The sequence below is a fragment of the Microplitis demolitor genome, chromosome 8, assembly GCF_026212275.2.
Source record: "Microplitis demolitor isolate Queensland-Clemson2020A chromosome 8, iyMicDemo2.1a, whole genome shotgun sequence".
NCBI classification, from domain to species: Eukaryota; Metazoa; Arthropoda; class Insecta; order Hymenoptera; family Braconidae; genus Microplitis; species Microplitis demolitor.
The window spans coordinates 3,977,118-3,991,627 of NC_068552.1; the positions used below are offsets into that span (position 1 = coordinate 3,977,118).

Here is a 14,510-nt window from a genome sequence, read left to right on the forward strand (position 1 = left end):
TATTAATTCTCAACATCATAAAATACTCATTTCCATCAGCGCAAACATGCTTTTTTTTAAAAAAATTCTCTCATACTTTGAACATTACATTCGTGGCGTTTTATAACTCAATAATAAATTTACACGCTATTCATGACGAAATACAATCATTCTTTTACTACAAAGCTTTTTTTTTTTTACTTCGTGTTTTAATAAGGGACGTAATAAATGATAGGATACACTTACATAACTTAAAAAAATACATTTACAAAATTAACCGAACTTCAATCATTCTTACAGCATCCTTTGGGTATTTTAATAACGTAATATTGATCTTGTATTTTAGTCAAAATACAAGGTTGCAATATCATTTCTGGTTCGCACAAACGTAAATTTTGAGAGAGTTTACATTTTTCAATATTGTGTACTGTTACTTGACTTGTTTCATGGAAATATTTTCCTAGTTTAATGATTTCTTCATAAAAAATATAAATTTTTTCGTTAGCTTCTGTATCAAAATAACAAATATTTTTTATTATACCAATCTCTCCGTTCTTCAATACTATCAAAGAGTCATTAATTTTCTGACACACGCGGTAATTACTTGAGGTAAATCGATTACTGTTACATATAAATTTATTGAATGATCGACAGTTCCTCGCTGTCTTGAAAAGTTCCTGTTCATTCTTATTCAATTCGTAATTTTTTCCTTTACCGATCAAAGTACAGCCATTTACTTTAAACGTAGTTTTCAACCTCCCTGTTAAATATCTTTCACAAAAAATGTTAAATCCATTACTTTTATTCAATTTCTTATCCAATAATGATAGTGACTTTTCAAACATATATCTTCTAGCAATTTGAAGTGCTAAATGAGTAGGACTTTTTTGCATTTTTAAAATAAAATGATTTTCATTTTCGAAAATAAAAGTATTGTGATGCCATAACGGCCCAAGATTAAGTACGCTTTTTTCCATGTGTAAAAGTAGGTGAATATTGTAAGTCATCGCTGCTTCACCAAAATATTCTTGATACAGTACAACATATTTTATTAGCAAAAGACCAGCCGTATTCAGTTCTTCAGCGTTTATCTTTCCAGACAACATAATACCTAATGCTTCCGCTAGCAAAGCAAGATGGTTTAAATATTTTTCTGGAAGAATTCCTTTCAGACAAATTAAAGAATAGAAAAGCAGCCATGACCGCCATTCATTTGCTTTCCACATTTCTCTGTCAACGATACTTCTAGATGACCGCGTTATGCACGTTGGATGTTTAAAATTCAGTAATCTTTTATCTATAACTTTCAGTTGGTCAGGATTACCAACATAATATTCTCTTCCAAATGATGTTAACATAATATTTGTGTGCTGCTTCACAGCACCTATCAAAAAAGCATGCATGTAGTCGGGAGACATTCCATCAGCAATATCAAAATGATTCAAATTCATTAATGCTGATGGCCCCAAAACACCCATAATGCTGGTCCCATATTTATTCTTAGCTACAAGTTCCATGTTTTTTTTTATTGATACATCAGTGCGATCTCGTGGAATTACTGTTGATATACAATATTTTCTAGATCCATCCACAGAATCTGTAGGATGCTCACAAAATGTGCATCCATATAAACCATTAAATTGTTTCATATTTAACATTTTGCATCTTGCAACAGAATCCACAACTGCACATATTGGAATAAATTTACTCGTTATGACTTTATCTTTTAATTTCCATTCAATACCTTTGTCAGATAATTTATTTGCTTTATCAACGAATGGTTTTAAAAACAACTGCATGTCTGGGTCTTTATTATTAACCCATATTCCAGACATAAACATGTGTTTTTTTTGTAGTTTAATAGGTAATTCATTGATAACTGCAAATATTGGCCAAGAAGAAATTTTACTGGACTTAGATTTTTGACACCCATCGGTGTTAAATGTATACGTTAAGTTATAATTTTCTGACAATGGACCATTCGCTTCAGATAATTTTTTGTATACTTGTCCATCGGTAATATTTTGAATGATGCTGTTATCTACAAAATTATTTTTATTTTCAAAATGCTCAAATAATGTTTGCTGCACTTCAGGGTCCAGTAGTATTGCTGTTAATTGTGTCTCCATATCAAGGGTTATAAAAAATGAAATATTTGACGGTTCATCTAGATCACCACAATTTTCACACATTAATCCTTCAGTATTCGAGTTTTTTTGAATACCAAAATAAAACATGCAATCATTACAAAACAAATGATAGGATATAATTTTTTCATTTAATTGTAAGGTCTTGAACAGTTTATATTTTGAATCCAGAACTACCTTCTTACCGAACAAAGTGTTAATCAGTGATAATATTGCAGTGATGGTTTTCCACGTTAAAGATTCTTCTACTCCTAATAAAAGGGTCATTAATAACGCTTCTCCTTGCGTTATTGATGTACAATTGCAGAGAGGCTGATTATATGTATCTTCATTGGTACGACGTTCATCATATTGAAACTAAAAAATTAAAAATTAATAAAATTAAACAATTTTTTTTTTAGAACAATTCTATTCATTTTTTTTCATTAACAATTTTCAATTATGTAGTTAAAAATACTTTGGATTTTAAATCGAGTTTTATCGACACTAACGTAAAAATTAAAAGAACAAAAAATTTTTGAAATATTTTTGTTATTTTTGGAAGGCTGTAATTTCATGAAATTTTTTTTTTTTTCTGAAGGGTCCACACCGAGGAAAATTTTTTTAGCTTAACTAATACCAATGTCAGTTGGCGAATTTATTCAACCTTAATTAAATTTTTTTGTAAGCCTTGTACGACAATTTGTCACTGAGATAATAGCCTTCAAATGAAAATCGATTCTTTTAGCTTTGATAATCGATATCTCAACGAGCAATAGTCGCACAGTAAATTTAAATAAATTCCATATAAGCCTCTTTCATTATTTTATATGAAAAATAGCATATTGTGTGACAAGGGATGAAACAAGAAGCTTTCAGACTAGGGTGAGGTTGGCTGTCCAAGCCGCAGGCGAGGGCTGACATCACCCGCAGTCTCAAATCGTGTTTTATCATGAGTCGCACACTATATTTTTCATGATTACCTGCATCGAAACTTTAAGATTCAGTATCACCAGCCACTAAGAAACAAGTTAATTTCAAGCAGATCATGCGGAGAACTGTTAGAGAATGAGAAATATGTGATTTACAGTAACTTATTAAATAGTAAATAAGACAAAAATATTATTTTCACAAATTTTTAGTCATTTTAATTGGTTAATTAAAACTGTCACTTACAAAATGAAATGAGTAAACAGAAGTGACAAGTAAAGAAATGAGAGTAATAAGGCTGCAAATGAACATTTACTAACTTAAAAAAAAAAAAATGTAAAAATATAAAAATTTTTCATTTTAGTTTTTCGTTATTAAAACTATGAAAAAAATTTTTTTTTTAAATTTCACTTTGTATAATTTCATAGGAAATTAAATTCATAGGAAGTCAAACGAACTAGAAAAAAGTTACGGGGCTTCAATGATCGACAAAAATTTAGTTTTCTCAGTGTTAAATTTTTGTTAATTATTTTTCATTTTTATTCTATCAAAATTTTTTTGTTCAAATTTTGACAAGCACGGTCTTGTAGAAAATTTAATTTCCTACAAAAAGTACCTGATATCATATATACGTCAAATGAATGAGAAAAAAGTTACAAGGCTTTCAATGTCAACGAGAAATGAAGTTTAAAAAATATTTGTTTTTTGAATTTAAATGTCAACGAAAAGTGAACTTCATTTTTTGTTGTCATTTCAAGCCCTGTAACTTTTTCCTCATTCATTTGACGTACATATGATATCAGATACTTTTTGTAGGAAATTAAATTTTCTATAAGAACGTGCTTGTCAAAATTTGAAAAAAAAAAATTTTGGATAGAATAAAAAAAAAAATAATGAAAAAAATTAAACACTGAGGAAACTAAATTTTGTCGATCTTTGAAGCCCCGTAACTTTTTTCCAGTTCGTTTGACGTACACAATGCATCAGCACTTTTTTGTAGAGATTTTAATTTCCTATAAAATCATACTAAGTGAAATTTAAAAAAAAAATTTTTTTCATAGTCTTAATAACGGAAAACTAAAATGAAAAATTTTTACGTGTATTTTAAACGAGAAAGAGGAACCCCCTTTGTAATAGCTCATTTTTAAAGATATCTGGCTGAAATTCAATGAGGATTTCTTTTATAATATAAAGTAACTTTTGAGCTCATAACAGGTTAAAAAAAAAATATTTGTTTTTTTTTTGGAACACCCTAATTCTCAAATATATATATATATATATATATATATATATATATATATTTGACTGGGCCAAAAAAATCGACTATTTGTTTTTCTTTCGATACTATAAAAATATTATTCCTGATGACCAAAAAAAATTATTGTGCAAGTTTGAGCCCGTAATACTGATATTGCGAGGTGTATCGTGACGACTTTTAGTTTTTTGACAGAAATTTCATATTGTAACCAAAACTCGTCAATGATCTATCTAAAAAATTTGAGCAATATATATTCTTAAAGGAAATTGAATTCCCTACAAAAAATCTCTGTTAGTAAATTGACGTAAAACGAACTGTTTCCTTATGACCGTGCCTTAAATATTGATTTGTTTCGTAAATTCTTTGTTTCTATTTTGGACTTTTGTAACTACTAGAAATATTGAAATTTTTTCTAGTCAAGATACACATTTGTAAAAGAAATTTAATGCTCTACAAAAAAGGTGTCTTAACATTTTTTGCTAAATTTACTTCTTCAAAAGTTATTTAGGTCATTTCAGTCGTTTTGACTCAACTTTAACCTTGAATAACTTTTAGAAAAGTGAATTTAGCACAAAATATTAAGAGATCTTTTTCGTAGAGCATTAAATTTCCTTTACAAATTTGTATCTTGACTAGAAAAAATTTTAATATTTCTAGTAGTTACAAAAATCCAAAATAGAAACAAAGAATTTAAAAAACAAATCAATATTTAAGGCACGGTCATAAGGAAACAGTTCGTTTTACGTCAATTTACTAACAGAGATTTTTTGTAGAGAATTCAATTTCCTTTAAGAATATACATTGCTCAAATTTTTTAGATAGATCATTTACAAGTTTTGGGTACAATATGAAATTTCTGTCAAAAAACTAAAAGTTGTCACGATACACCTCGCAATATCAGCATTACGGGCTCAAACTTGCACAATAATTTTTTTTGGTCATCAGGAATAATATTTTTATAGTATCGAAAAAAAAAAAAATAGTCAATTTTTTTGGCCCAGTCTAACATAAATATATATTAGACTGTGTCAGAATAATAATTTATCTTTTCTTTCATTAAATACATCTCAAAAGATACTTTAATAAGAAAAAAAAATCTTAACATTTTAGCTCTGTGTATCGAAAATTCAGCCGGCGTAAGGGGGGGGGGGTCTCCTCTGCATTTAAAATACATTGAACTTTTTTTTTTATTTTATTAATAACTATATGAAAAAAGTTTTTTTTTCCAATTTTTGAATTTCCAGATTTTGTAGAAAATTTAATTCATTGCAAAAAAGGTATTTTGTTTCATACGCTTCAAGTTGACAGTAAAAAGTTCTAGAGGTGGGAATGGGGAAAAAATTGAATTTTTAGGATGAAAATATTTTTTTTTTTTATTCATTAACTAGCAGGGTTTTTTTTCATCATGGTGTAATTAAAGCTTTTTTAATAAAATTTATAATTATCTCTAAAAATGGGTCTAAGAGTCGTTTCAATATATCTATATAGCTCTAACACAGTTCATAGAGAGAAAGTTGTAAAGCTCTAATGTTGAAAAAAAAATTTTGGAGTCCAATATTATTTTGAAGGATTACGAACCCAAACGACATAGATACAATTAGCCTAAATTTTTAATTTCAATTACAATTAAATTTTTTCGAAATAAAAAAATAAATAAAATTTTTTTTTCTCAATTCAATTCTCCTCAACTTAGGTTAGCTTAGATTAGATTGAGCTTTGTAATCATCTTTCTATGAGCTCTATCAAAACGATACGACGGACCATCTTGTGAGATAAATAAATATTTTAAAAGAACTCTAAGCGTATGAAACACGATGAGACCTTTTACTGCAGAGAGTTTAATTTAATTTCCCACAAGATCTCAAAATCCAAAAATTGGAAAAACAATTTTTTCACATAGTTGCTAGAAAATGAAAAAAAAAATTTTCAATATATGTATGAGTGTGTGTGTATGTTTGTTCGTGTAGATTTTTTTATTTCGGATTGTCATAATTCTAAACTCACGTAATTATCATATTGTAAACAATACTAAGTTTATATTAATTAACTAATTCAACTAAGTATTTTTTATTCAATTCTCTGTATTATTTAACATACCTCATTATCTTCATCATTAAAATTCTCGTGAGGAAATTCAATCGATCCCGATTCTTCTGCCTAAAAATAATATAAAAATGATAAATAATTGAGGTTTTTTTTTTAAAAATAAATGTTTATAAAAAAAAAATATGTGCGGAAACTTACATCAAACCAAATTTCATCTTCTTGACTTTGTTCATTGTAATCATCATAAAACCATAAATTTTCTTCATTCTTCAATCCTTCATTGTTTTGATTATGAATCCACAAATTTTTATGACCTTGATTTATTTCGTTGTCCTCACAAAGTCTTAAATTCCTATTTATATTTGGCATATGTAAGCTTTGGTGATCGGCAGGTTCTACAATTGTTTCAGTTTCATTTATTGTTGCAGACTGTGTAATAATATCAACAGTTTCGGTAGGAACATCAGTAAAATCATTTTCGAACTGTAAGATATTAAATGAAAAAAGAATTAGTCAAATGCTCAGCTCTATAAATCAACTTTAATCCTTTTTGCTATTTTTAATCTTACATTGCTTGATAGTGTTAATGGATTTAGATAATGTGTATAAATGAAACTAAGGATTTTAAATACATAATTTCAGGAAATAATTTTTTTTATAATATTTTATATACAAACTTAAGATTAATGTCTAACTTTCATAAATATTTAAAGACACTTTCAAATAGCAACTACGCGAAGTTTTGGGGCTGGCGCGCAGGACCAACCAATGCCCAGATATTTTTTTATTGTGGCAACGCATGTAAGTATCTGTGCTCAATCCGCGTTTATGTATACCTATAGGTATAAATACAAATATTCAAACACCTAAGTTAGTAGCAGCCGGGAACTTGATCTAGTATAAGACATTAAAATGAAATTAATAAATGAAAAAAAAAAAAATAAACGGACATGAAAAAAAAAATTTTAGAAAGGAAATTTAATTTCAAGATACGCACCAATCCTCATTTTAAAATTGTCTGTAAATTTAATTGTAATCGGAATATGTTGGCCCAAATATTAAACGTGTTAGATTTCTGATCATTTTATCGGCATAATTATTGCTATTTTTTTAAATAAATTTCTTACGACAGTGTCAAACACTAATCGCTTTTAGGGTCTGTCAACTTATTATTATTAAAAAATAAAAAAAAAACGTTACAGATAACTTATACGTACAGTTTCACGGAGCCGTTGTAATTGTTTGTAATTAGTTGAACGAGGAATTACACCGTCGCCGTAGCGGTGTAAATACTTCTTATATGGACCTCGACGCATCTCAAATCCCAATTATTAACGGCTTCTGTGCATAAAATAAATAATGAAATCACAATAACTTTGTTCAGATATAAAGATTATATTATCTATTACAAAAATAAAAATATTTAATAAATAAAACTTACCGGTCTATATATAGTTGAAATTACAAAAATTAGTTTTGAACAATTAAAAAAAAATATATGTATATATACGTATTGCAAAACAAGCTATTAAGAAAAGTAGCGTTTACGATTTAAAAAAACAAGAACTACGACTTATTGTAAGCACGTGCGGGGGTATACTGAGTCCCATTACTGAGTTACCGAATGACCGAATACTGGAACACGCTACCACAGTGGCCGAATGACGCGCCAAACTATATATATATATATACAACATAGATAAGTGTACAGAAATACTATATATAAGGGATGAGCGTGCGTCACAATAACGTGTCACACGATAGGCTATTCCGACACAGGTTTTTTTCTGTATCTTTAGACACTACGATATATATATATATATATATATATATAGCTTTAACTATAAGTGTAAGACGTCCGAAGCTCAGACATTTGGGAAATCCCAAGCGACACAAAAAAAAATTGTTGACTTTTTCTTTTTAATTTAAGGCGACAATTTGTTATCATGTAACTGATTCTGAAATTAAATTTAACATAAATTCAACAATTTTGTTTTTCCACTTGGGTTACTTTACAATAAACCGAAAACGCAAAAAAAATTATGTTTAAAATGAAATTGCTTACTCTTTGTTGTTATTTTTTGGTAACATTTCTTTACAAATAAAAAAATGACTCCTTAAAATAATTTTAATAAATATAATATAATACTGAAATTAACCGACGACTGATAACTTTAGAACATTTGCAAAACGATCAATTATAAAAAAAAAATATTTTAGCAATTTAATTTTTAATTTCTTTCTTTTTCTTCATATGCATATTTTTCGTTTTTTTTTTCTTTATTTTTAAAATTTAATTATTAAAAAATTAAATAAAAAAATTGTTGACTGTCTGCTAATTTTAGGATCATAATACTTTAATTATAACATTAATTTTTATACCGACATCAAAGAAAAATCAAACTCTTTAAAAAGTATTTTTTTTTTTTTTAAATCAAGTTATACGTAAAAAAATAAAATTATTAAAAAGTAAAAATTCAAAATTAGTAGAATGCATACGCTTTTGTATTTGCATTTTTTGCATGCAGATCAATTTCAAGTTTAATATATTAATATGTTAATATATTACTGTTATGTTTAATATGTTACTTTAAAATAAAAAGAAAAATGTATTTATGATTATTAAAAAAATTCTACCTAAAATTACAAAGAAAAAAAATGATTGACCCCTTTGATTTACAAAAAATTCAAATACCGTATTTTTTATTTTATGAATTTCCTTGATCCGAAAGTAGACAAGTTTTATTTTAATTAGTTTTACTCTATTAAAGTAAATTTATTTGTCTCGAAAAAATAAAAAAATTATTCTATCAACGTATTGATTAATTATTTATTTATTTATAAAGAAGCAACGATACTTACCTGAAATTCGCGCCCAGTAATGAATATATATTAAACACACACACTTTCTGTTGTAATGTTACCGCGAGAGTCGAGAACAATGAGATGAGACGATACTAACATATTCGATATCGATAGGCAATGGTACTCAATATATATATATATATATATATATATATATATATATATATATATCCCCATGAAAAAAATTTGTAAAAAAAATATATATATGATACAAATAAATAATATATTTTTAACAGCTAACTTTTGGCTAATTTTCGTATATATTTTAAATGTAATTTAAATATATTAAAAATATATCTTATAAAAAATATATATAAGAAAATATAATTATAAAAATATTAAAAAAATATTTTTAATTTAACCAACAACATAAGGAAAAAAATATAATAAAAATGATTTTTTTCTATATTTGAAATATATATTATATTTTCATACATGTATTTTAATATATTCTAAGATATATTTTTAATATATTTGAATGACATTTAATATATATACGAAAATCGGTGAAATATATTTTTTATACACACATCTGTACATATATTTTTCATGCATTCTTAATATACTTTTTTTATACTTAAGAGACACTTTCTTCTTAAATGTATTTCACGGATATATATATATATATATAAACTTAACTACCATTGTTCTCCTTCTAGTTATAATATGCGTGTAATATAGTAGCAAAAGACAGAAAGTATACCTATGTGTGAGTTTAAAGACGCACACATTCGAGTGGAAACCACTAATATACAAACCGTGGCAGGGAGCATAAGGGTAGTGTTTTGTTTTTAAGTTTTAACACTGTAGCACCAACAGCGACAGTAAATTGTCGTTAGTACTGCGGTGACTACTGACTTGACCACTTCGAGCAAACAGCAGCATCTGAAATTATCATGGCATTTGCTTTGATTGAAATTCCATCAATTGAGAAAAGACTTGTCGTTGAGACAAATTATATAAAGGACTTCGATCAGTTTAATTCTTTAACAAAAAGCAAGGTATATTCATATAATGACCAAGGAAAATTTTATAAATGCCTAATATTGAACACTGCAGGTAAAAATTTTGCATTAATTTATTAAATTAATAAAAAAGGCTATATTTAATGAAAGTGATGATGAAGTTGAAGTTAGCGGACGTCTAATAATTTTTTAAATTGATTAAAAATTATAAATTAAAAAAAAAATATTATTTAAAAAAATTTCACTTGTAGTTTTTTTTTTAATTTTTTACATTCTTTTTTTTCAAGAGTTGAATTGTTGAAAAATAAAATCCGGAAATTGTTAACTGTCTGCAAACTTCATGATCATAAAGTGATCAAGTAATTAATTATTTTTACCATTTAATAAATTTTTATTTTTAAATCTTTTGTAATGTGTTAAAAGATTCATTTCTAAAAAGTCAGGAAAATTCAACTAAAAAAAATATTTATGTTGATAAAAAATCCTACTCTTTTCTGCTCAAATTTATTTGCATAATAATTTCTATACAAGTTGAACGAATTAATTTCAACACAATATAAATTAGATTTATAAAAATATATTGATAACTTTTGTTGCTATCTTTGTTGTACTTACGCAGCAAATGGGAACTGTCCAAATTGATTTTTTTGTGAAAACAAATTAAAATTTTTTAAAAATGAAAGCCAAGCTTGCTAGATCATACAGCAGTACATTTAGTCAGTCATTAATAAACCGTTCTTTATTTTCACAAACACTATATTTGTTTTTTTCTTCGGATTATTATTATTAATGTACAGATTATTAAGAATATAATATTCAGAATATGGAAGTTAGCAGGTGTCTAATAATTTTCTGACTTTTTTTGAAACCATAAATTATACAACAAAGATATTTCAAAAAATTGCATCCTGGTTTTTTAAAATTTTCTACATGTGCGTATTTTTATTTTTCTTCCATTCATTTATTTAAAAAAATATCCGTAAATTAATAATTGTCCGTTAATATCAGGATCATACTTTTTTTATGTGTAATTCTTGTTTTTTTTTGTATAATTGGCGGTATTTTTTTTTCTTTTTACTTAGAATTTGCTATCTTTTATAGAAAATATCTTTTTCAGTAAAAAAATTATTATTTTAACATGCTTGTAAAATAAAAGAAAGTAAAAATTGTCGAGCTTTCAAAGTAAAAAAGTAATTTATTACCGTATGAATTAATTCTTTTTTTTTATCTGTATCAATAACTCGATAAAATCAATTTTCCGGAATATGATTATTTATAAACGTATGAAAATAAAAATTGGAAAGAACATTTTTTCATTAAATTTTGCTTCAAAAAATGAAAATAAGAATTTTTACGTATATTTTTTAAATGAGAAAAAGAACTTGTAAAGCGCCAGCTTGATTTTCGAGATATCGAGCGGTCTTATAAGAAGATTGGTTTTAATCCCCAAGAAAGTTTTGAGATTTGAAGATATATATACATATATATATATATATATATATATATATATATATATATATATATAAATATATATATATATACATATATATTAAGGTGTCTGAATAAGTAATTTTTTTTTTTTGTTATGAATTCTTCTAGGCTGAAAATTAATTTGAGATTTCAATAAAATTTTTTACCAGAGCCAGATCACACAAAAAAAATTAAGCTGTCAAAAATCGAGATTCCCTGACTTATTCTAATATAAATAAAAATTTTTGATTTTTGTTTTGCATAGTAAAAAATAAAAACAAATTGTTTTATTCCAATTAAAAACCGTAATTTTTGCAGGTAATTTTATTCCCAAAAAAAAAAAAAATTCTAAAATGATTATAGAAAAAATATTCGGGAGTAAAATGAAAGAACTTTGAATTTTAACAAAAATAATAGTGTAAACAATATTAAAATTTTTTGTTTTCACAGTTAAAAAAATTACTTGGACTTTTTTTATTTAGTAACAAATGTACCGAAAAAAAATATTTTCTTAATTTTTTTTATCCATCGTTAAAGCCTTTGAATATTTTAAAATTATTTTCTAATAAATCATGTGATTTTCTATGAATAGAATTTAAGGAAAAGAAAACAATTAAAAATCAATTTTTTTGACTGCCTAAAAAAACCTTAATCAATTTAGAATTTTTTACATTTTGATTTTTTTTTTTGGCATTCATACCTCTGTAACTTTTTTCAGTCTTGATAAAATAAAATGTCAGATATTTTTCATAAGAAATAACGTTTCTTGCAAGAATATTCTTGTTTTCATTTGAAAACTATCTTTCCAATAATTCTATTCCCAAAGAAAAATATGTTCTTTAAAATTTAGGGAGAACTTTTTTTATGGTTTATGCCACGGAAAGCAAAAATCTACTATACCGACGTGTATTGTTAATAAAAAAATGAAACATGACTACTCATACACCCTCATGCTATCACAGGATTGATTTTTTATGGGTTGATAGTAGATCTCTAAATAATTCATGTACTTAAAGATCGAACGTTTTTCGCGCAACGAAAAAAGAAAATTAGTAAAAAATTTACTTGATGACTAGATTTTCGAAATGTTTCGCATACAGATGCTGGTGTTTCAGCTGAAAATCTTTGGCCACTCTCAACCTCACGAACTACCTCTTACGTAGTTGAATTACATTATTTTTGTTCATTTTCGTTGCGTGAAAAACGTTCCGATGTTTAGGTATATAATAATTTGTCATTAAAAATGAAAAATTTCTACGAGTATATGCCACCTTTTTATTGTAAGTATTGAGATGGACATTTGTACGCTTCGATAAAAATAAATGCACCAAGTTCAAATATAAATTATACATTATATTTACAACTGAGAATTATTTATTTTAGTATGAAATAATAATTGAACTTATTTATTTAATATTAGATACTGAGGAGGAATTGAGTAATTCTACTAAGCGAATACGGCGTCCAAAATTTAACAAATCTTCACTAAGTGAGTCCTCAGAAGACGAATATTCAGAAGTGGCTATGGCTAAGCACATACGCAAAGTAATGAATCTGACTCGAATATCAGAATATTATTAGAAAACAAAATTTAACATATGATATTTTTATAGTTTCAGGCAAACAAAAAAGTTAATGTGAATAAGCAGAGAAGTGATGAGATTTTAAGAGCTTACAACAATAAACGTAACAAAGATAGCGAAAAAGAAAATAGAAATCAAGAAGATGATAAAATATCAAGTGATGAAGAAGAAGAATTGTCAGACAAAAATGATATTGAAGATGGACTAAGTGAAAGAGAAAGTATAATTGGAGAAGAGCCTAATAATGATGATCCTGATATAGTTGGAGAACATGCAAACGATATTAGTGGCAGGCCGATGGAAACTGATGATGCAATAGATAAGGTATATAAATTTAAATTACATATATGACCGTTTTATTCTAAAGAAATAAAAAAGTTACAAAAAATTCAAAATTGACTATCCGTCATAAGCCTGGTTTAGGATATGCAGAAGAAATTTTTTTTGGAATTTCACTCTTCCCACTATCGTGAATTTAGTTTTGTTCTCGACTACCCGTTATAAGTCTGTTTTATTTCATCTGATTTTAAACGTCATATTTACATTTTGTTACATACGCGACCATCCCGCTTTTTCTGATGCTTATACCGCTAAAATGAATACTTATCTTTTTATACTAATAATAATTTTAATGCAAAAAATTATAACGATAACTGAATTAATTACAGTAATAATAAAAATAACAATTTTATTGATGAACTTGATGTTCAATAAAACTTTTAAATTGTAACAGAAGCTTTGCATGTAATTCATGATTAAAATTATTAATCATAAATTATATTTTATTTGCTATTGATTACATTATTCTCCGTGAAACATGTTAAATAGTAAATTTTTTTTCATCATTAAATTGCTTATTATTTCTTATTCTTAGTTTATACTTTTGACAATTTGAACGGAGGCTTCAAACGGTTTCTCTAGTACGAAACTCTTTAGAGTGGTTAAGTGGGGAAAGCTGTTTGGACTCAGTAATTCCTGATTAAGGGGAAGAGGCTTATGAAGTCACAGACTTATTACAGGTAGTTGACTGTGACTGCGCTAAACAAAATCGGTTTTTTTTTCGATCCTATACGAAAATTACGTCGTTAAACATAAAAAAATTGTGTACCAAGTACTTCTTTAACTCAACTACAATACGCGTGCTTGCTTAAATAAGATTTCCTATTGAAATAACATAGGAAATTTATTTTTTTTAACCTTAAAATTTTATAACAGATCAATAAATTGAAACGACCTGAACGTATTTTTCTAAAAAATCGAATGCTCTACAAAGAAGGTCTCTTATAAT

At 26.4% G+C, this 14,510-nt stretch overlaps 1 protein-coding gene across 1 annotated transcript; it reads right to left on the reverse strand.

The window, feature by feature from the left end:
- Nucleotides 1-263: 263 nt before the first annotated feature.
- Nucleotides 264-7,655, reverse strand: LOC103579287 (uncharacterized). The gene is made up of 5 exons (XM_053741338.1): nt 7,557-7,655; nt 6,538-6,822; nt 6,391-6,450; nt 1,091-2,483; nt 264-439 (listed from the first exon to the last, which is right to left on the reverse strand). The coding sequence occupies exons 1-5, from the start codon at nt 7,653-7,655 to the stop codon at nt 264-266; spliced, it is 2,013 nt and encodes a 670-aa protein (XP_053597313.1).
- Nucleotides 7,656-14,510: the final 6,855 nt, after the last annotated feature.